The sequence below is a fragment of the Corvus cornix genome, chromosome 4 (assembly GCF_000738735.6).
Source record: "Corvus cornix cornix isolate S_Up_H32 chromosome 4, ASM73873v5, whole genome shotgun sequence".
Lineage (NCBI taxonomy): Eukaryota > Metazoa > Chordata > Aves > Passeriformes > Corvidae > Corvus > Corvus cornix.
In genome coordinates, this window is record NC_046334.1 from 71,190,228 (window position 1) to 71,212,705 (window position 22,478).

A 22,478-nucleotide genomic window follows, 5' to 3' on the forward strand; every position below is an offset into this window, starting at 1 on the left:
TCCATCCATCCAATATGTTTGACTGTGATTTCAAGAACCTGTGCCCCTCTATTAGAGCCAGCTCACTCCAGCTTGGTAAATTCTGTGTGAAGGCAACAGGAGGGAAGCCAGGCCTGAACTGCAGGGTCTGTAAGGAGCTCCCAGACAGACGCTCAGTAAATCAGGGGACGTGCATGATCCCATAAATCAGGATCCTGATTAGGGTCAGAGGCTGCACGTGCTGCACAAAGCACTGCCCAGGAGCTGCTGGGCTCCTCCCGTGGGAGGAGAGCCAGAGTTTCTCTCCATGGCAAATTACAAATTACTGGAGTGTGCAAAGTCCTTGTCTCAGGGGAGTCCAGCAGCAAACAAAACGAATCCTGCTCTTTTAGGGATTCTGCTCTCACCTGGAAGTTTGTCTCTAGGGGAGGGAGGGAAGAAATCACTGTTTCTCCAATCACATCCATGAATGTCACCCATTGGAGGGCACAGGGTGGGCACCAGGCACAGCCCAGGCCACCCATGGATGTTGATATTCCAGTGGAAAAGGGAATTTGGGATTTATTTGCACAAACACTGATCTGGCACGGGGGTGTTTCTGACTATATTCATCCACAGGGTTACCCTTAAGCCAGGCTCTGTCAGGAATGTGCTGCCTGCTTAATATCTTTATTTTCCTGTTTGTTTTCTTGTTCGTTTCCTGGTTCCTCTAACAGGAAGAGCTGCAATTCCCAGTGTTTAATCCTGAGCAGGTTAAATCCCCGTGGTGTAGTTTCATTATCTTCTCCAGGTATGTGGAGCATGAAGTTAATGGGATCAGAGCTGTTCTGGGTTAGCCAGGCACAAAAACAAGGGGGAAATCAATCCATAAAGGTGAATTCTCTGTGGCTGAACACAAACTGACACTAACAGCCTCTTAATTAGCAACAGGGATAATGAAATCACTCGGGCAGGGAAGCATGAACGCATGCACACATCAGAGAATCAGGGAATGGTTTGGGTTGGAAGGGACCCTAAATCCCAACAATCCCACCCCTGCCATGGCAGGGACACCTCCCACTGTTCCAGGCTGCTCCAAGCCCCATCCAGCCTGGCCTTGGACACTTCCAGGGATCCAGGGGCAGCCACAGCTTCTCTGGGCACCCTGTGCCAGGGCCCCACCGCCTTCACAGGGAACAATTCCTTCCCAATATCCCATCTAACTCTGCCCTCTGGCAGTTTAAACCCAGCTTTAAACTGAAAGTTTAAACTCAGCCCTCGCCTTCAGGCAGAAGCCCCATTTCGAAATTTTATTCCATTCCATAAAATTTCAGTTCACTTCATTTTGTTCCAAAAAATTTCATTTCATTCCATGAAATTCCGTTTCGCTCCCCTTCATTCCATGCAATTTCATTCCATTTCATGAACTAAAATGACACTTAAAATTTTATTTTATTTCATTCCATAAAATTCCATTTAATTTCATAAAATTGTTTTTATTTAATTTAATTCTATGAAATGAAATTTCCTTTCATAGAGGAATGTTTTGAAATTTCATTTCATGTCATTTCACAAAATTTCCTTGTATTTCATTTAATTCCATGAAGTGAAATGAAATTTCCTTTCATGAAACGAAATTTTGAAATTTCATTGCATTGCACTGCACAAAATTTCATTTCATATAATTCCTTCAAATTTCAGTTTAATTCATTTCATTCCATTCCATGAAATTTCCCGTGCCCTCCAACACTGTTCCTTCAACAACACCCACACAATTTTGAAGGAAAAGGAAAGGAATTCTCCAAAAAAGTCACAGCTAAGAGGAGCTTCCAAGGAAACAAAAAGAGATGGTTCCAAACCGAGCTGAGTCACTTTGACCAAAGCATTAAAAAAAAGTTCTTTTCACCTGTGCAGGGGACAAGCTCCCATCACCTAAAGCTAAACCAGAGGTGCCCAAATCCAGGAGTGACCAATCCCTCCAGCACGGCCACTTTCCAGCAGAAATGCAGATTTCTCTTAAAAATAAGGGTGTTTTGTGGGGTTTTTTTTCAATACTCAGCGTTTAAACCAATTTGTTCATGAAAGGGCAGCAATTTGTGCTTCCTTGTCAAACCTTGTCCCATACTCTTCGTGGAGTCAGGTTTCAAGGATGCCCCATCTAAAGTTTAAAATCTTTATTTTAAAATCATCTTCAAAACATCTGTAAGTGCTGAGGAACCATAATTACTTCAGAGTAAGTAACAAGAATAAGATGCTTTGCTTATATATATATATATACATATATAATTAATATCAGCATATTTCTAGATTTCAACACCTGGAAAATGACAAATTTTGGACAAAACAAGCCATTGCTAACAGCATTTCAAACCTTGACCAGAGTCAGCACTGTTGAAATCCAGGTGTATCTTTAGTGTCTTTTTTTTTTACACTCCATTTAAAAGAATCAGCTCTCAATGCCAATCGTTTCCTTTCCTGTCATTCATAAAGAGGCTAATTTAAAAAGCAAAACTATGACGGGTTTGAGTAATTTGAGCTCGTGTGCTCACAGGGCTCTTGCGATGCAGAGCCCCTCATTAATTATTTTTCTGCTGGGCACTTGTAAAACAAAGACTTTTCCTCAGCGCCAACCCTGCGTGGGTCTTGGAGGAGCTGAAAATCAGATTTGGCTCTGCACAATTTCAGCTGTTCTGAGAGGATGGCTGGGATTAAGAGCAGAAGTTTGTCTTTCCAGAGGTAGCTGAGTTCAGAGTTCAGCTGGAGAGCCAAGGTAGGGAACATCTTCCAAACAATTTTTTCACGGAATGCCTTTGGACGATGACAAATAAAAGCTATTTACAATTTCCTTTAGCGAGTTTGCCGTGAGAAATCACTGAGGATGGAGCCCAAAGTTTCTTCCTCTGAACTATAAAAAGAAGCTTTGCCCTTTTTTGAGTGTTTCAAGAACTCAAATGTGGGATCTGACATGACAAGGACACAGCACAAGAGCAGAGCAGGGAACCCAACATGTCACAGACACGCCTCAGAGCAGCAAGGAAAGGAAACAAAGGGGAAAAATTACCCCAAAAAATCTAACTCCTCCTGCCCTCCCATAGAGCCAGAAACACCTCCTGGATCCCCTCATGGTTGGAAGGGCTCTGCCTGACCCAGGAGTGACGCCGGCTGGAAAACCTGGAAATTGCAGAAATTTCCTTGCTCGGAAAACCGCGGCCGGAGAGGGAACTGCGGGAGTCAGGGGCTGGAATTCCCAGGGGTTATTTGTGCTTTTTTCAGAGCTAAACCATCACGGGACTGTTCCATCCTGTCTCCTTTCTGCCATCCATTTAACCTTTCGCGTTGTATTTCCCCCCAAATATTCCAGCGCAGTTCCCAGGATTTTTGTCAGGCAGCAGAAACCACGAGCTGCTTGAAGCTCACAAAAAGCCTCGCTCGAATCTGTTCTGGGACCACACTCCAGGCAGCATTTCCCTCTGCAAATTCCAGAGGCTAATTAGTCAGCCATAAAAGAATAAATACTGACCCTGGAATTATGGAAGGATGCTTTTACTTCAATCAGGAGAGACGGAGGATATAAAAAATTCATCAGTTTACACCTGAGCCATTTCCTAACTGCAGAACCGGGAAATAAAGTCACAATCACTCCTGACTTCCAGAGCACCCAGGTTTCGTAGACTTCTGTGGAGTGTTTTCAGATGCTTTGCTTATATATATACATAAAATTAATATCAGCATATTTCTAGATTTCAATCTCTGTCCGAAATGCCAGCCCTGCCTCCCCGACCAGTTCACTGATGCCTTTTGCTCCAACGTGTTCTCTGTCCCCTATACATGAGCTCCGATTTTAAACCCAAAATATTCACTCTGTCCCCTATAGTTTACCTCACATTCCCCCCCACAAAAACGGTCATTCCATCCCTGACAGGTTTTATCCCTCCAATTTTCCCTACCTGTCCCTTAGTGATAAGCTCAATTTTACCCCCAAAATATCACCCATTCATCGCCTCAATTTTACGTCAAAATTTCCATTTTCTTCAGCACCGATTAACTCAGTTTTTACCCTCAAAATAGTCATTTTATCCCCTAAAAAAGGGCGAGAAACGGGAGAAGACGCCGACTTGCAGTACCGGGCGTTCCCCACACGGCGGCAGCACTGAGCGGAGAAAGCCACTGCGCATGCGCCGCTCGCTTTGTTCCATCCCGGGAACAAATTAATTACGGGCGAAGCGGGGATTCACTCGAGTCACTGCGCGTGCGGCTTTTTTGGGGTGGTTGTCGTGGATTTTCGGTTTGGTTTGGGTCGTTTTTCGTTTGGTTTGGAGGGGTTTTGGGGGGGGTTGGGGTTTTTTTTCCCTTGCAGTACTGCCGAGTCATTGGGGGGCTGCAGTTCCTCGTGTTGACCACCCGGTGGCAGCATCGACTCAAGCCAAGCCGCGATCCCGGGCTCGCTCTTTTCTGGCCTTTTCAAGCCTTTTATTCTTTTAATTTATAAATTCAGAAGTTAAATTTGCCCTTTCAAACACGGCAGTTCTATAGCCAAAGCTCTCTTATATCTTAAAATCCTGTATATAAGACAACAGACACGTAGGGTTGTTTCGAAATCAATTTTTATCTATATTCATTTTGTCAATATGTATAAAAATGAGGAGCTTGAAAGGTTTTAGTATTTACACACACGCACGCTCCCTGTGAGTTTTCAGGCATTTTTGGGGCTGTGACCTCCTTTTTCGTGAGCGCCCAGCTGCTCTCCTTGATTCCCTACTCATCCCTTCCCTCGTGCCACTACGGAGCTGGAAGTCAAGAGTAAAAATGCAAAGAGTAAAGCGGAAAACCAACCCCAAATCTTAACAACTCGCTTTATAGTAAAAAGATGTGTCTTTGTTTACATACCTCCAGTAAAAATATTCCCTCTAGGGAAGTCCTGGATTTCCTTTTGCATTCAGTAAACTGGCACAGCTGCGAGCTGATTCCATTAAATTCTTATCTCCAAAATACACAGTTATCCTTCAAGGAGGGATTTTTGGGCTGTCACACAGTTAGGAGGGACCTCTGGCCAGCTGCACTGGCCCCACCGATGCCCATTGGTTCTAAGCCACGTAATTCTCTTCATTAATTAGCATTCTATCCCTATTAGTTAATGATTTCTCGCCCTCATCTGGCCCACATTCTTTAGCCCTTTAATCACCTTTCCAGCCCTTAATCCCCTCTGCATCTTCTGATTCCTCCAACGTCCTTGAAGGGCCATAAATTTACAATCCCAGATGTCCAATCTTCCAGCTCCCTTTGGCTTTGTTAATTGAGGCTTGCCGGGGTTAATTTGGGAAAAATTAATGTTTAGGTGATTGAATGATCAAAGTAACAATAATTTAAGCGGTGCAGCATGCGATGGGAGGGTCACAAAGCGCAGGGTTTGGGAAGCAGAGCGATTCCCGTTTTCCCGAGCATCCCAACCTCGGGATTGCGGGAAGCTCTCGCTGCGCATGCGCGGCGACCCCGCCCGGCCGGGACCCACCCGGGATCCGCCCGGGATTCGGGACAGGACCGGGAAACCGGCGCCGCCCAGGTGGGTCCGGGCCTGGATCGCGGCATTCCCACGGGAGCAGCTCCGGGGTGAGCCGGGATCGGGAAGCGCCGCCGGCTGCGGGGGGAGCGGCACCGGGCAGGGCCCGGCCCCAACCGCGGGCACGGCAGCGGGAAAAGGAGCTTTCTTCCCAAATTCCTTAGGGAAGGCCTTCTCCAGGGTGTTTGGGTTTTGGGAGGTGAAAAACATAAACCTGTGCTTCCGTGGGAAGTTAATAATTAGTCGTGACTTCCCGCGTTAAATGCAGCTGAGGCATCCAAGGATAGCAGCCTCGGGCAGTGCTGCCGTGGGGCAAACGTGAAGGAAAACGGGGGGAAAAACCCAATTCAGGGATGGAAGGTGCCCCTGAAAAAAACAGATGGGCCAGAGGGGTTTAGTCCTGGTTCTGCTTTAATTGCAGCACCAAAATGCTCCATCAAGGCGCCAGGTTGGGGGAACAAAGCTGGAGCCCTGTGTCCCTCCCCGTCCTTCCATGCCACAGCAGGGAAAAATGCCATGGCAGCAAGGAATAATGTCTGGAAAACACAAATGGGATGTGAGGGAGTCCAGCAAAGCTGCTGGTTTACCTGACACCCCTTGGTGGCATGGCCACCCTTCAGGCACACATGGCTGTCACAGTCCCTGTACTGCCCAGTACAGGTGTCCCAGTCCCTGTCCAGCTGTCCCAGTCCCTGTACTGCCCAGTACAGGTGTCCCAGTCCCTGTCCAGCTGTCCCAGTCCCTGTACTGCCCAGTACAGGTGTCCCAGTCCCTGTCCAGCTGTCACAGTCCCTGTACTGCCCAGTACAGGTGTCCCAGTCCCTGTCCAGCTGTCCCAGTCCCTGTACTGCCCAGTACAGGTGTCCCAATCCCTGTCCAGCTGTCCCAGTCCCTGTACTGCCCAGTACAGGTGTCCCAGTCCCTGTCCAGCTGTCCCAATCCCTGTACAGCCCAGTACAGGTGTCCCAATCCCTGTCCAGCTGTCACAGTCCCCATACAGCCCAGTACAGGTGTCCCAATCCCTGTCCAGCTGTCCCAGTCCCTGTACAGCCCAGTACAGGTGTCCCAATCCCTGTCCAGCTGTCCCAGTACAGCCCAGTAGAGCTCTCCAGTCCCTGCAGAGACCTCAACAGCCAGAGCCACCTCAGCACATCCTGGTGTTCCAGGTGGGACATCCCACAGGATTTCCTGTGGGACCAGTGCTGCCATCCCTTGCTCCCAGGATCCAGCCACCAGTGAGGGGGTGTTGCTGCCTTAAGCTTTTAAAAAAAAACCCCAAAACAGTACAGGAAATATGAATATGAAAATGTCACAGTAAGACTGAAACTTCAGACTCGGAGGTCACATCCAGGGTAGAAGGGGTTCAGGTTGTAGGAGCCATCGGAATGCAGGGACCTGGAGGACAATTCCAGTCTGCTCCAGCACGTGGCTGTATCCCAGGATTTTCCATGCAGCCTCAGGGGCGATTCCCTGCCTGCAGCACGTTCTGGGCCCATGAATTATTTGTGTTTCTGTCAGGTTAGTGTGTGTGTTGACATGGTGTCATCCCGGGTTCTTAATCAAGATGCCAGGGAAGATGGAGCACCTGCCCCCTGAGGCTTCATTAGCCGTGCCCATAATCTCATCACAGAGTTATTACAATTCCTATAAAGTTTAATTCTGAGAATTCCAGCCTGTCACTCAAGCACAAGGTCCCCCTGATAGCACAGCTCTCATGGTGGGCTTTGAGTTGGCTGTTGTTCCACAGGAGCCCCTGGGAATTCTGCAGGAGCTTGTCCTTGCTCTGCTGCTCTGTCCACACACTGGTGGTTAAGGTTTTATTATTTTTACTCATTTTTAGTGATTCAGAATTTAAAAATGCCTTTTTCTAAACTCCTACAATGTTATAGTTCCTCTTCTTTTGAGAAAAAACAAAAACCCTATAAAGGTTATAATGAGTGATTTTAACACTAATATAAAGTGACGATTCTTACTAAGGTTTGATGATTTTTCTCTCAGTAAAAGCACAAGTCTAAAGCCATTTATTTATGATTGATTAGAGCACTGATGAATAGAGTAACACAATATCTTCTATTATACAGGCTCTGGAATAATCTTGTTTTCAGTAGCTTGATTTTATGCGAGCTCTTTCGCTTTTTTGTCTTTATTCTTCTGTTGATCCCAACCTTTTAGATAAATCCTTTCTAGGCTAGGTGGACAAAAGGATTCACACCAGAGTGAATCCACACTGCACAGCCAGTTTATTTTCTAGTAAACCCACTTATTTCTGCAGCTTGATCTGTTTTGCACATGACAATATTCCTTTTTCCCAGGGTTTTGAAGCTTACTCTGAAAATGGCACCTTTTTAAACCAATTATCTTTAATCCTCTTTAACCAGTGGCTTTGTTGCTACACCTTTTTAGACTTGGATATTATTTAATAATGGGTTTTTATAACAAACTAAGCATGTAGGATGATGTGCAATTGCAGAATGTCCTCAGCAGCCACAAATCACTCATTATAAAGAAGTTTTCTTTCTGTCCCTTTCTAGTTCTGCAGAATTTGCGTCTCCTTGCATTGGGCAAAATGCACATCACCAGCCCTGACACCTGGAGAGTTCTGTTTTATTGAGCAATCACTTAATGTCAAATCAGCTGCCAGGACTTGCAGTTTACACAATTCTCATGGAACTGTGGCGGAATCCCATGGGATGGGCTCTGTCAGTCCACCCAATGCCTAAATGAGGATGTCATTTTACCACAGCAACCACTGACACAGAATTCCTCAGTTCTCCAGCCTCACCAGAGCCCAGGGAGAGCTATAGAAGAGGTCAAATATTGTACAGAGTGCTGCATATAAATCATGTTAATATTGCTAAGCAGAGATTAATTAAGACACCACAATTATGAAGAAATGAAATTCAGTTGGTAAAGCGTTGATGAGGGGCTTATTTTACAAAACCAATTTAAAAGAAGCATAGTCCTGTAGAGCGCCAAAAATGAGAGAATTCATTCAAAATTAGGAAAACTGTGTCTGCTTCAGCATCAAATCTCATTTTCCTCTCTGAAACCCATGCTAAGGCCCAACTCTGGTGGATTTCTGACAGGGTGGGTTTTGTTTCCTTCTTTGAGAAAGCTCTGGGGGGTTGCAGAGTTCAGTAGCATTGAAGCCTCATCAGAAAAAATTCAGACAGACAAGTCCTTTCCCAGATTCAGTCATGTAATTGAGTAAACTCTGCTGTAAATTGAAAAGCTCCAGGAGAGACACTGATTAAAGTGGTATCTGGCAGTTTTTCATTTGACAATCTAATTCTATCAGAGGACTAATCAAAGCAAGATACCTACATGATCTGTATCTGTATTTATAATATTTTCACCAGCTCTGAAGTGTTCACCCCAGTTTTGAAATTCAGGCTGTGATCACTCTGTTTTGCCTGCACTGACAGGCATCCTAAGGAATCCTAGAAATTCAGATTTTTCTCTGATGATTCTTCAGCCAGATAGAAACTAATTTCTTGCTCTTCCCAAGCCTTGCAGAAATTCTTACTCCAAAGTGCTGGAGGCTGTAGGAAATGTAGTATCTTGTCTCCTTGGTGACCATAAAAGAGCTGTTTGTGTGAGCTGAGCATACCACACAAGTGACAGGCCTGGATTCTGACCAGAGCCTGACTATGTGAATCCAAGGCTGCTTCAAACTTTTACTGATTCTGCTGGGAAGGAAGCTGTAGGAAGAAAAAATTATCCTCGTTCATATTGAGAAGGTGCATGCAGTCATACCAACACTTTTCTTTTTTGAAGCATTTCCTGTATCTTTAGAAACAGCACTGAATGTTTTGCATGGATTTAGCGAAGGTAGGATTTTAGAAAGGCTCTTTGCTCACAAAGTAAAAAAGAGAATTTTTTTAACAGGAAAATGCTCTTGTGCTTAACATTGAAGGGAGATTGGGGAGGGGGGAACAAATGTCATATTCAAGGAGCTCATCCCAGGTGTTTGATGCTCTGAAGAACAAGGGTTGGCTCTCCACACCCACAAAGTAAAATTCATGGATATGCAGGATTTTCTTGCTGTGTCCTGCTAGCCTTTTTTAGCTACAACAGCTGGGGATGAAGGAGCAGGGACTGTTCTCCCCAGGGTTTGGGTGCAACCTCCTGGCCAGTGCAGAATTAGGAGGTGGAGTTCCCAGTCTTGTTTTCCAGCAGCTGATGGATGCACCAGAGCCAGGCTGGGGGACCACCTCACAGCTCCATGCTGCCAACATTTGAAACTGCTCCAGCTGCACCTGTAAGAGCCTCTCTGCCACATTTTTCTTTAGTGAAAACATTCTGTTTCCTGACCACATGCATCTTCCCTTTTCTTCCTGTGGGTTTATGAGAGTATGGACAACAGTTGCTTTGGAGAAGGATTAGGAATCTAAATTATTGGTGAGCTGTGATTTCAAGCAAATGGGAAAGGGAGAGCCTCCCTCATTGCAGTTCTTTATTTATTTCTCCCGTTCAGATGCATCACCAGGCACGTAACACCCACAGAAGCCATGAATTCCAGAAGATTACCCTCAGAAACACGGAGAATTTTTCCTGCTGCTAAAGCCCCCAGCCAGCAGCCATCCCGCATCCTGGTGGTGGATGTCACCTCTCCTTCCTGGGCCAACACTTGCTCCGTGCTCTCCGAGGCTCTGGAAAACGTCCTGTGCCTGGCATGTGGCCTGGCAGGGCCCTGCCGTGTGCCCCTGCTCAGCCTCTACATGGTACAGCCTCAGCAGGAGTGTCTGCTGCCCTTCACGGTATGCCCCAGGCTGTGCTGCTGCTCAGGAAAAAAAAAAAAGTTATTATTTATATCTAAATTTATCTCTAAAAATCTGTATTCAAATTTATATCTAAATATCAACCCTTGTCAGAGCGATCGTTTCACGGACCTCACGGAAGAGGTGAATTTTCTGAAAGGATGAAGTTTAAAAGGAGTGTCATTTTTTCTCTGGTGTGCATAAATTAGGTTTTGTGCTCTTCCTTGCTAAAACATCTGGTTTGGAGCATCTGTTGCACCTTTCATGTGCTGCTTTGTGCTGTACTGCTTCTCTGTCAGAATTTGCACACACAACTCGAGCTGTAATAATTTGGACACTGAACAAATACTACCAATGTGTGAGAGGTTCTAGATGTTGAAGGGGAAAGGTGCAGAGTTAAAATAACTGTGCTGAATTTGAGAAATATCCTGAAATCATAGATATCACAGAATTACCTGAAAGAGTCCTCTAAGACTAAATCCAACCCAAAGCTCAGCACTGCCAAGCCCACCACTAAACCATGTTCCTAAAGTGCCACATCCACACAGATTTTAAATATAGAGATCTAAATCACTAAGAACAAGTATTGCTCTCATTTAGGGCTCTGCAGAGGAATAAATGTAGATGCAGAATGAGTAGCAGCTCTGCAGTAATAGTTTGGGAATACAAATATGCATCTCAAAGTTCACAAGAATTTTTGAAGATTGTTAGAAGCCATCACACTGAGCACTCTCATTTGCACATCAGTGTGAACACACAGGATTAACCCTTCCACTTTATCCAGCACTGGTGGAAACGTTCTGAAAGGTTTTGTCGAGTCTTCACCTGGGGAAAATAAAAAATCAGAGGTCAAGAGTAAATTAGCAAATGGGATCAGCAAGAAGACTCTGGCTAATGGTGGTGTTTATTTTGTAGAAAAGGTTATAGGTGATGTGACAAGGATAATCTTATGACTGCTGCTCCTGATCAGGTGACTTTTTTATTTAAACAACAATTCCTCATTTTGATGGCCACGGTTTTTAAAGACAGAGGAGCCCTTAGATCACAGTTTGGTTTTCTTCATATCACAGGCTATTCTGTTTCACTGAAGTACGCCTATCTCATTAAAGCTTCCTTCCAGAAAGCCGTCTAGTTTTGACCTGAAGATAAAACAAGAGGAGTAATCAAGTACTTCTCTTGATAGTTTCATCCAGTGGTCAATAATTGTCATTTTGAAACTTGCACCTGGTCTCTAATTTTCATTTATTTGCTTTGTCTTCCAGGGATTTCTTAATATATTTACCCTTCTGTCTAGATTGAAAAACCCACTTGTATTTTATCCTTTCTTCCTCTAAATAGAAGCAGGTTCCTTCTCTGTTCTGGCTGGTAAATCAAGAACAAATTATAAGTTTAACTGCAAAACATTTTTACAATAATTTTAATAATTTCCAAGCTGTTCTTTGTATTCCCTCTGCTGGTTTTTTGGGGGCAGCATTCCAGTAGTAGACATCAGCTGCTGTACTGAAGATGTTTTTCAGAGCTGTGTTAAAGGGTGCTTGTTAGACAAATCACATGAAGTCAGGAAAGCCCCAGAGCTGAAAATAGAGGTGGGGAGAGTACATGGGGAAGTGTCACACACAGTTACCCTGGTTTTAATCTCTCCTTGGTGCTTGTTTATGGTCTCTGTTCCCACTGGTCTCCCCAACAGGAGAGCCCATGAAGCTTCCCTGGAAAGGGCAGGGAGGAGAAAACAGAGAAATCAGAGAAAAAGTAGATAACTGTGGGGGAGAGCAAATGGTGACAAGATATGGAATCAGCATTTAAGCATCAAAAAATTTAATGTAGGAGTGAATAACAACTGAGCAGAGCCCTTCCACTGTTCCCACTCAGTCCCACTGAAAGCTCACCCTGCAAACCACAGCTCAGGTGTGCTTCAGTGACTCGGGCTCCACACACCTGAAGCAAACGAGTCAAATGTTCACCTGCTGCCTCTTCAGTGAGGAAGGTGACTTCTGGCAGTAATGCCTTGTATTGTTTTAAATAAATTTTGTAGAGTTCACTCAATATCTTTCCTGAGCCCACCATGGACCAGTTTAGCTGGTGGGTCTGTCTCAACTCTGAGTTCTTGCTGAGGAAGGTGCACCTGAAGGTGAGCTGACATCTCTGTGACCAGCAGCCTTTTTCCACATTATGGAGAGGTATTTCACATTGTTTACCAGCCTTTCCTGCTCCTTGAACTCTGTTTTACAGCAAGTGAAAGAAAACTTTGCCCGAATTCAAGCCTGCCTTTCCGAGCTCCGCTCGCTCCCGGCTGAAGGCTGCTTCCCCCAGGGGGGGAATGGAGTGGTGCAAGCTGTGCAGGATGGATTGCAACAATTCAAGCAGTACAGCAGGCACACGGCAGCAGGAGGCTCAACAAATAGTTCTGTTGAGGTAAGGAAATGCTGGGAAGGGAGTGGGAGCCAGCCCACATCATTGTGCTTTATAAATGTGTATCTCATGTGCAGTGAACGTGCTGAAAAATTTCAGTATTCATCATTCTGGTTGTTTCAGAGATCCACTGTCCAGAAATTCTGAAGGAAGATATCAAGTGCTTAAATCCCTCTGGACAGATTCCTGTGGAAAAGGGGACATATCTAGGGAAAGCTGCATGTACAGCAGTCCTGGCCCAGGATGTGATAGATTTTGGTGGCTGTGTTCTCAGCTCTGAATGTGTGTTTTTGCATAAAGGGGAGGGAAGCTGCTAATAACACATGAGAACAGACATATGAGTGCAGAAAGCAGAGCACGGTTCACAGGAGGAAGTATTTTTTTTAAAGCAGTATCAACTGACATGAAAGAACAGGGGAAAGGACTCACACAGAAATGGTGTTTTCCCCTGGACATAAGAAAATATCAGCTCCAAGCAGTTTTGCATTTCAGACTTCCCAGGCCCAGGGTCCACCTGCCAGTCTTAAAAAATCCAGTCTTAAAAAACAAAATGAGATTTCCCACAAGTGAAACTTCCCAAGTCTTTCTGCTTTGTTTAGGTCCTTAAACCCTTCCAGAGTCTCACAGAGCCACGCTGTGATCAGGCTGTAGTTGAGGCTCACCCCCAGTGTCTGTCCAGGAAACCTTTCTCCTGATTTTCTGCTTTTCTTAGGGCTTTGAGGTATTTTTCCTGACCATTTGAAAGGTGATTTGTGCTTTAACTCTAAAGCTGGGGGTTGGAATGAACAGAGCACACTTTGGACACAAGACCTTTCTTGTCACACAACAAAATCCAGGATATTTTCTGGTGTACTTGAATGAACAAGCTACCTTCAAAATTAAGTTAATCCACGGATGTAGGGAGTTTTTACTCTGCTAAGCAATCCTTGTTCCTCTAGATTATGCAATTTTATTGTACTTCTCTTTGCAAGGGGATGTAAGACATGCTGCAGGGACAGGCTCTGATCACTGACAGGCAGGAGGGAGTTTAACCCTTACAAAAGGCCAAAAAAAGTTTCAGTTAAAGGCCTCTTTCTGCTTCAGATACTTAAGTGATTGCAGTTCCCCTCCACCCCCCCCATCACAAGCATCTTTTTATGCAGAGTAAGTTGAATTTTTGTTTCCTTTTCTCCGTATCAGACCAAAACTGGGCAGTGGGAATCACACCTACTGCTGCTCTCTTGGGAAATATCTTTAGGATAGACTGAATATTTAAAAAAAAAATAAAATTCCCATTCAGCTTTTGAGGGAGAAGGCCAAGTTTAGTCTGTTTGAACTATAATTAATGTGGAAGTCCCTTCTTACACACAGAGACTCACTGATCACAAGTGCAAAGCACAGAGCACAAAACCTGTAGATGTTCCTCCAGTGAACCCTCTCAATCCATTTCAAATTGGCTTAAATGTGAGCCAAAACTCAAAAAAATTCCTTATAAATCTGCTTTAGAATAGATCAGCTATTTCAGCAAGATTTCTCCTCTCTCCATGGTAAGACCAGTGCTACTCAACATCATCACCTCTCGAGAAAATTCGGGTACAGGCATCTCCTGCATGCTCTGATTTGTGTTCCAGATCATGATTTTGACCAGCCAGCCCAGCAGAGAAATGGTAAAGCAGCTGGAAAAGAAGCTACAAGACATAGACCTGGTGAGTCTGCGAAGAATACAGGTCATTGAGGTTCTGAAGAGAGATTTCCTGGAGCCCAAGGACGTGGAGCAGTGTGTGCTAGCAGAGGAGCCCAGCAGTGGTGAGTGGAAGGCAGTTTTAGGGAAGTTATGGCTTTGGGCAGCACGACAGCCACTGGTCCAACCTCTGCCACTTCCCTTTGGGCCATTTAATGTCCCTTAGGTCAGTGGGAACTGCTGTGCCTGGAGGAAGTCTGTAGCACAGCACTTCTCTGGGCCTCAGAGAACTTACAGACCTCATGTATTACTTCAGCTCTGGGTATTATTTAAAATTCATGTGTGATACAGCTTTACTGGAGGGGGGGGGGGGTTAAAGAGAAAAAAGCATCGAGTTATGGGGGTTACACACTCTAAGCATGGAGAAAAGCAGCAGCAGGTAAGCAAGAACAGTATCAAAGACAAAAAACCAGCTGATTAAGAGGCTTGGTCAGTGAAAGTAACTCTTCCCAGCACTGTGCAATGTGCAGCCTGGGAGAGAGGATTAGAAGGGGTTATTTCTGTTTTTCCTGAGGGACAGGCAGTGTTGTCCCTTGCTGTTCATTTTCTTTTGTGGTTGCAGTAGCAAATTTCTGGTCAATTGTCGCAGTAGGGACTGGGAATCCTGCAGGGAAGCCCTGGAAGACTCAACTCCACAGAGGAAGAGATGTTCTGTGCCTCTCTGTCACAGGGATGCTTTAGGGAATGCGAAACCCCACCATATTATTTTTTAAAGTGGAGTTTTGTGTAGCCCTTTCACCCAGTAAATGGAATGAAAACATAAATGTGGACATCAAGGCCACTGAAATGTCATGTGCTGAAATTCTAATTTTCTGAGTAGAAGAGTCAGATGAACTACTTGCTAAGAAAAGCAGCAGGGGATGAATAGGTCAAATAATTTGAAAAATGAGCCCACCTGGTTTATGATATCCATTGGAGCTCCCTTCTTCTGTTTCAGAAAAAAAAAATCCATTTTACTATTAAAAAATTGCGGTAAAGAGCATTGAATTTGCAAGATCCAGTGTGCAGGAAGTGCAAGGTTAGTGCTGTCTGGAACTACAAAATAAATATTGTGGTGCAGCACTTCATCAAGAGCTTCATTTCACTGAGGAGATTTCTTCCATTAGTTTATTTAGGGGCTATTTGAGCCTACTTCTATTTTTAGTATGCAGAGCAGGATCAGGATATCCCCTCCACAGGCTCATTCCCAGGGTAGTGCAGCTGGGGAAGACTTCAATATTTTGAAACTCCCCCACTGGCAAAACTTAGAACGGCTTTGAACATGCTGAGATTTCGGAATCAGAACAAACTGATTTAACTAAACCCCATGCAGAGCAGGACATTTGAGGTGGGAATAATCTGGGGGAGTAACCAACAGGCTGCCTGGCCTTTGGATGGGCTGGTCTCTAAATTGTAACCTATTATTATTATTTCTCTTCCCCTATCCCATTACACTCCCTGAAAGCAGCTTTGCCAGACCTTTTGCTAACAAAGGTTAATATTTGCATGTGCTGGAGATAACGGGTCCCAGCTATTTCTGTTTGGGAAAAACAAAAAACAAGCCCTGCAGATAAAGCACTAATGCATTTTTTGTGACCACAGCCCAACTTCTGCAAGTTCCAGGGCTCCTTTCTCTACAGGGGCTCTGCTCTCCAGGAAATTTGATTCCCATTGCACAGGAGATGTTGGCATCCCAACCTGTTTTTCCTAAGCAATGAATGCAGTGAATTTATTTGGAATTGTCATGTCTTGTGCCAGCTGCAGATGTGTAAGTGATTAAGTATCTATTACAGATGAGAAAGTAAAAAAAAAAAAAAAAACAAAAAAAACCAAACAGGAAAATATTTACTGAGGGAAGATCTGAAGCATTTACCAGCCCCAAAACACAAATAATCCCCCTTGTCAGCAGTGTTTTGCTGTTTGTGAAAGTCAATTACATGGATTTCCTGGTGCTTTGTCTTCTGAGCTGTTAATGCCCTCTTCAGTGCACATCCCCGAGAGAAGCCCAAGTCCAAAGTCCATAGGGAATGCCTCCAAAACAGGAGGGTGCATTCTGCAGGGAAATGGGAGCAAGGCTCAGTGTCAGGGCAAGGGGCTGGGCAGTGGAACAACTCCGTTCATGAAGAGTGGCTTCCAACTTAAAAAAAAAAAAAAAAAAAAAAGAAGTAAAGAACAGAAAAAAATGGAATGAAAGGTCGTGGCAGCCAGGGACAGTCAAAGAGGATGATCAGGAAAGGTTTTTAGTAGCAAGGGCAGTGGGAAAGATCTCCTGTTGTGAATGGGAGTCAAGTCTGCTTTGCTGCAGAGGCACAACCGATGTGCTCCTAGTGCCTTCCTCAAGGCTGGGAGGTGGGAACAGTCCAAAAGTGTGTCCTGCAGAGCATTTGAAGAATGGCAGTCATTACAGTAGTCCTGGGTTATTTGCCAGGTAGAAATGAATGAATTTCCATGATTTTTTTCTTTGGTTTTGGGGTTTTTTTAAAATGCACAGTGACGTTTTTGCCAACTAGAAGTACTGCATAAAGAAAAGATTTCTCAGTGTAGATGGATGTAGCACTGTTTTTTAATCCCCCTACTGGCCTGGTAAACACAAGGGGGGAAAAAAAAGGCTATTTCAGCTATTTATTCATCTTCTCAGAAAGCCTTTTCCACATCCTGGCTATATGGTAAAGCTATTTGTGCTACCAGACTGTACCTTCTGTCTTTACAAGTGGCTATATCGCATGTCTTACGCAATTTGCAAATTGATTTTTTTTTCCCTTCACTTTATTTTATTTATCCTGTTTTATTTCTCTGCTGGACTTCAAGCTAGCTTCTTATTTAGATGCACCTCTGAGGTATTATTTTTGGGTGGGTTTGGGGTTTTTTTTGCAAGGGTTTATATTGTTCATACCCTGCCTAACTCTGCTGTCCAGCCTACATTTCTCCGTGCCTAAAAGCTGGTGCTACATCACACCACATTTGTCTGCACCTCCAGCACAGGAGTTTAAGAATTGCTGGGTATGAGAAACCAGCGAAATCTTTTCGATGGCTGAAAATATTGGTGCCTTTTCACCTATTTTTTTCTTTTTCCTGCAGATACGGCAATCCTGGGAATGGACATCGAGGTGCAAACTGTAGAGGACAATGTCATCAGCCTGGAGATGCTGTTTAAAACGTGGCTCCATGACCAAGGCACAGAGAGGGAACAGCTCCATCTCCTCCTTCCCTCAGGAGGCTTCAGCCACGCTGCTGCACCCAGGAACACCTTAAGTATTTCATTTTCTTTCCCCTCTGCTCCCCTTCAGGGAGCTCCTGAATCCCTCAACCTTAAAGGTTACCCAGGATTTTCCTATGGGCATCTTCCCTCCCATTTAGAGACCTGAGTGGGATCTGTGGGTAACTGGGAAAGTCATCAGGCTTAGAAAGTTGCTGCTTTGCTACCATGGCTGCTGAGGCTGCAGTAATTTCCATTCTGCAGCAAAAATGTGCCTGGAGGGGCATGTGAATTTATAGCAACGTGGTCAAGGTAAAAAGGAGCCTTTTAGAGCTTGAATAGCCCTGAAAATTGTGTTCAAAACTAAGAGTCTGTGCCAGAGCTGCACTTAAATAAATGCTGTCTCACAGAGGGACTTGGGGACAGGTTGATGCTTGGTGTCAGGCTTTAGTGTTGTCCCTCCCTCAATAACTGCTAGAAAACACTCATTTTTAAGTGCTTTGAGCATGTCATGTGCTAAACATTGCCAATTCCAGCAAGCTAAACCATTCTCCTTCTCCCAGTGTGCCTGAAGTGTGATTTGCAGGAGAGGCTGCTGGACCCAGCCCTGCTTTCAGGGCCAGCTGATGGCCCTGGGAGAGCAGCAGATCCCAGTTCTCCCGGGCACGTGGCAGCCTGGCCATCCACAGTGCTGCACAAACTCCGGGTGCTAAAGTAAGCGGTGCTCCTTGCCTTCCACTGGGTAACTGGGAGAGGGTGTAAGAAAAGCTTCACCTTCCTGTACATTATCATCCTGGGGCCTGGTGACATCACCAGGAGGCTCTGGGGTGCTGGTGAGCCAAATTGTGGTGTGAAAAAAACCCAGTTCCATAAGTCTTCCTCTCATGGAACAGCACAGCCCACATGCAGACCACGGTCACACCTGGTGTCACCACAGCACGCAGTGAGTGTGACAGCATAGGTGTCATTCATGCAACAGTTCTTTCCCCCCAGTGAAATGTTTTATTGCAATAATTCTGCTCTCTCATTACCTAGTGAGGCCACAGCAATTAATTAGATGCCAGAGCCTGAGCTAATTAGTTGGAGTAGTAGTAAAAAGCAAGCAAAGCCTCACTGTGCTGTGATTTCACCTAAGAATTTGCTTTCCTGGCAGCAGTTCATGGCACAGGGCAGAGCACAGAGATGCTCTCCAGTGTCTTTTCTGAGATTTATTTATAGGAAAAACCAGTGTAATTTCTGAGCTATGCACTTGTTCTTAAAATCACGAGCACTAACACGAGCTGTGTCCCTGCAGGGCTCTGAAGTCTGAAGGGGTCTGTGAGTCTGTGCTCTATGGGCTGCCCTTCATCATCAAGCCCACAAGCTGCTGGCAGTTGGACTGGGATGAACTGGAGACAAACCAGCACAGCTTCCATGCTTTGTGTCACAGTCTCCTGGTGAGTGTGTGAAAATTGCAGTGTGATGGGGAAAGGAACAGTCAGCGCACACCTTGTAACATCTGTCTGGCCTGCACCAGGAAACATTTTAAAAGCTGCAGCTTCATCTCATGGGCCAGAGTTGGGCTTGGAAATCCTTCCATCTACTGGAAAGATGCTACAGCTCATCAGACCTTACAGAAGACCTTCAAACCTACCAGAAATGAGTGTTTGGGGGTGTGAAGTGCAAACATCAGGCTGGAGTTAAGACTTGCGGCTTTAATTGCAAAAATAATTAACCAAGGCTTGGAGTGTGGAGAACTGGCCGTTACTGACAAGCTGTAAAGCAAAACTGGGTGTTTTTCTTAAGAATTGACTTGCTAAAAGAACAAAACAAATGCCATACTGTCCTCAGCCCTACTGCAGAATAGTTTCCCTTCCCTGGTGTGTGGGCGTGCCTGCCCTGAGCCCCGCAGCTCCCACGGTGGCAGTGCTGAAGGAAGTGGCTGTTGCCTGTTGTTCACACCTGGATTTTGCCCTTTAGAAAAGGAAGTGGATGCTCTTGGCCAGGCGTGAGCCCCAGAACACTGGACCAAACTGGAACGTGGTGGTGCATCCCTATTATGTCATTGTCCCCTCCGACTCTGCCACTCTCCTGGTGAAAGCAGTGGCCACCAGAGAGCTCCTGCTGCCATCAGCCTTCCCAGCCCTCCTGGCTGAGCACCCTGATCGAGTCCAGGGCCCCATCGAGGTGAGTCACTCATTATCAGCTCTCATTATCACCTCAGCAGATACCGAGAGAAGGAAATGGCTGTGACAATGTCTAGTGACAGCTGGGATGTGATGGAGCACTCCAAAACTCCTTCCGAGCAGACAGCTCTCTTCATGGACAGCAAATACCTGTCCTTTGGAGCAATTTGCATGTCTGTTGGGGGGAAGAGGCCTTGTGAAGCATAGTTGAGGGTGACAGTGCCCAGAAAGGGTGCTCCAGCTTGTTGGCTGGTTCTGGGCATAGGGAAAGACAGGACTGCATCCTGCAAGGGAATGTTTAAATCCATTAAGATCTGTTTGCAGATGCCTCTTGCTCTATACACGGCTAAGAGTGCTCCTTGTGGGTAGCAGCACAGCCACAGATCCCTTTTACCCTTCACTGTAGGGTGGCTTAGAGTGTCTACAACTCTGTCCCTGAAAAGGAAACCCAAAAAACCACAAACATGCAAACCCCACAGCCTCTACCTGTCACATCCCGTAGCAAACTCAAGTTCTTTCTTCCAAGAGCAGAGTGCCCTGAACAACTTGGAAGTGGAAGTTGCTTACAACCCCTTGCACCTGAAGAGCAACCTCTACAAATACCTGAAGAGTTCCTTGTACAAACCTCCACACCGGCAGCAGCCCCAGCCCCGGGAGCACCGCCCGGAGCGGCACCAGCCCAGGCAGGTGAGTCCCTGTGTGTGTGAGCAGCCTGGACGGGGTCTGATGTTCCCTCCTGGTCAAATTCCTGCAGGAGGGCTGCAGGCAGCTCCCTGTGCCCAGCAGGGCTGGGTGTAGCACCGGCAAGGCGAGGCACAGCCCAGCACCTCCTCCCACAAGATGCATTTGTGTTTTGTCTCTGTCTTGCAGCCTCAGAGCAGAGCCAAAGCTGCAGTGGCTCCCCTGCTGATGGCTCCCTCTCCTCTCCAAACGTTCAGACCAGCAGCAGCCAGGAGAGGCTCCTGTGAGGGCTCCCTGCTCCCCAAGGAGTACGAGGAGTTCCTGCAGTGAGCACCAGGACCTGCCCCTGGGCAGCCACAGGTCCTGGCTCAGCAGCTGGCCGGATGTGGTCAGGCAAGACACGGAGCTTGGCCTTGGTCAGACAGGCACTTCCCATCGTTTGTTCCTCCTTGTTGTTGTTTCACGGTTGTGTTCGTCACCGAGCCAGTTCTGCAGGAAGTTTGCTGCTCGGGGACCCTCTGTCCAGAGATCCAGCTGTCCCCTGCAGCAGCAGCACCACGTATTTCCTGTTCTTGCCAGCACACGTCACCAGCCTGCCTCAAATTTGGGTTTCTGAGACTGGGCTAGCACAGGCCACAGATCACAGATCTGCGGGAGCAGAAGAGCTGCAGGCAGGGCAGGGAGGAAATCAGACAGACAAGGCAGGCAGTCGTGCTGAGCTGCCCTCATCCCACAGCAGCAGGTTCGGTGGGGTGTTTGAATAGGGGATGAAACAGGGCTCTTGAATTTAATCTTAAAGCCTGGAGTTCTGCTCTCCCAGATGATTTGGTTGCTTCCGAGATTGGCCTCGCTGTCCAACACCCCAGCTCATGAAGGGGGTTGTAGCAAGTGCCAAGCCAGGGCAATTCCAGAGAATTCCTGCCCAGGTGCCAGCCTGTTTTTCAGTGCAGGTGCAGGGCAGCTGCCCCTGGCACAGCAGGAGCCGAGGGCAGCTCGACCAAGCCAAGGTGGGGTGGTCTCACCAAGCCCCTGCTGCTGAGCACCAGCACAGTTTGTGTTCTACTTACTTGGTTCTGAAAGCTGTTTCAAAATAAAGTTATCCTCCATTAAGTTCATTTTGTGCCTGTGGTTTCTGACATGTCCAGCACTGCTATCCCAACACTGACCTGTGCTTCCTGGGAAACAGCTGCAGGTGAGCAAGGGCACGAGGCAAACACCACGATCCCGTCGGAGCCATCTCTTCTCCCGGGGATGCGAGCTCTGACAGGCCCTGCTATCCAATCAAAGGCATGGGCTGGCTCTTCTGTGCCCTGGCATCTCATCAGGCAGCTGCTCGCAGCAAGACATCAAGGACAGGTATCTTGGAAGACAGGGCAGACACCCAGGCAGGCCACAAGGACTGTTGGGTACCGGAAGGAGCCATGGGCAGGAAGGAACACACAAATGGCCCAGCCTGGGGCCTGCAAACCAGTCAACATAAAAATGATAAAATCAGGTCCAGGGAGGGGGAAGCAGGGAGGCAACAAAGTTTCTGGAACCACCTCAGCCTCCCTCAGATATCCCAAAACCCATTAGACTTTTTCCCTGCTCCTGCAGCAAAACCCCAGTGGAGAAGAGGACCCAGCAGAGGGGAAGAGCCACAAGTTGGTCCTGGCCACAGCTAAGCTATATTTTTACAGGACTGAGGCTTTCCTCCTGCAACTTGGGCATCAGATAAATGCCCAGAGCTCATCCCCTTACCACCATCTCACCAGCCTGGGGACCTGAACCTGAACCTCCAGCCTTCCCCAATGGTTTGGTTGAGCTGGGGCTGCAGAAGTCCTGCTTAGCCCTCTGCACAGGAACAGCACAGTGCTGCCTGTCACACTGGTATCACAGGCTGCTAAACCTGCAGAAGTCACCAGCAGCCCCATCCAGACGTGGGGGCAGCCAATGCCAGGGTGCCTGGTCTGGCACCACATAAAAAGGACATGAAATCTCTCAAAACCATTACCAGCACCAAAAGGAGAACCTGTTTTTCCCCTGGGTAGGCTTCTGCCCAAGGCTGGCCACA

At 46.3% G+C, this 22,478-nt stretch overlaps 1 protein-coding gene across 3 annotated transcripts; it reads left to right on the forward strand.

Moving 5' to 3' along the window:
* Positions 1-5,440: 5,440 nt before the first annotated feature.
* Positions 5,441-21,540, forward strand: LOC104690839 (meiosis 1 associated protein). 3 transcript variants are annotated; one of them, XM_039550898.1, is made up of 10 exons: positions 5,441-5,518; positions 9,993-10,275; positions 12,505-12,687; positions 14,295-14,469; positions 17,462-17,635; positions 18,143-18,293; positions 18,874-19,015; positions 19,539-19,745; positions 20,276-20,431; positions 20,615-21,540. In XM_039550898.1, exons 2-10 carry the CDS (start codon positions 10,027-10,029, stop codon positions 20,753-20,755), a joined length of 1,578 nt encoding a protein of 525 aa, XP_039406832.1. In that variant the 5' UTR covers positions 5,441-5,518; positions 9,993-10,026; the 3' UTR covers positions 20,756-21,540. The 3 variants fall into 3 exon arrangements, with proteins under 3 accessions (XP_039406832.1, XP_039406834.1, XP_039406833.1); XM_039550900.1 differs by having other exon boundaries at positions 5,442-5,565; XM_039550899.1 differs by lacking the exon at positions 20,615-21,540 and having other exon boundaries at positions 5,483-5,565; positions 20,271-20,368.
* The last annotated feature ends 938 nt before the right edge of the window (positions 21,541-22,478 follow it).

Excerpts from the sequence above, each read along its gene's own strand:
- LOC104690839 (XM_039550898.1), top strand. The coding sequence starts at position 10,027 with ATGAATTCCAGAAGATTACCCTCAGAAACACGGAGAATTTTTCCTGCT. Across the intron at positions 10,276-12,504 it reads AGTGTCTGCTGCCCTTCACG|CAAGTGAAAGAAAACTTTGC; the intron begins GTATGCCCCAGG and ends TCTGTTTTACAG. Across the intron at positions 12,688-14,294 it reads CAACAAATAGTTCTGTTGAG|ATCATGATTTTGACCAGCCA; the intron begins GTAAGGAAATGC and ends TTTGTGTTCCAG.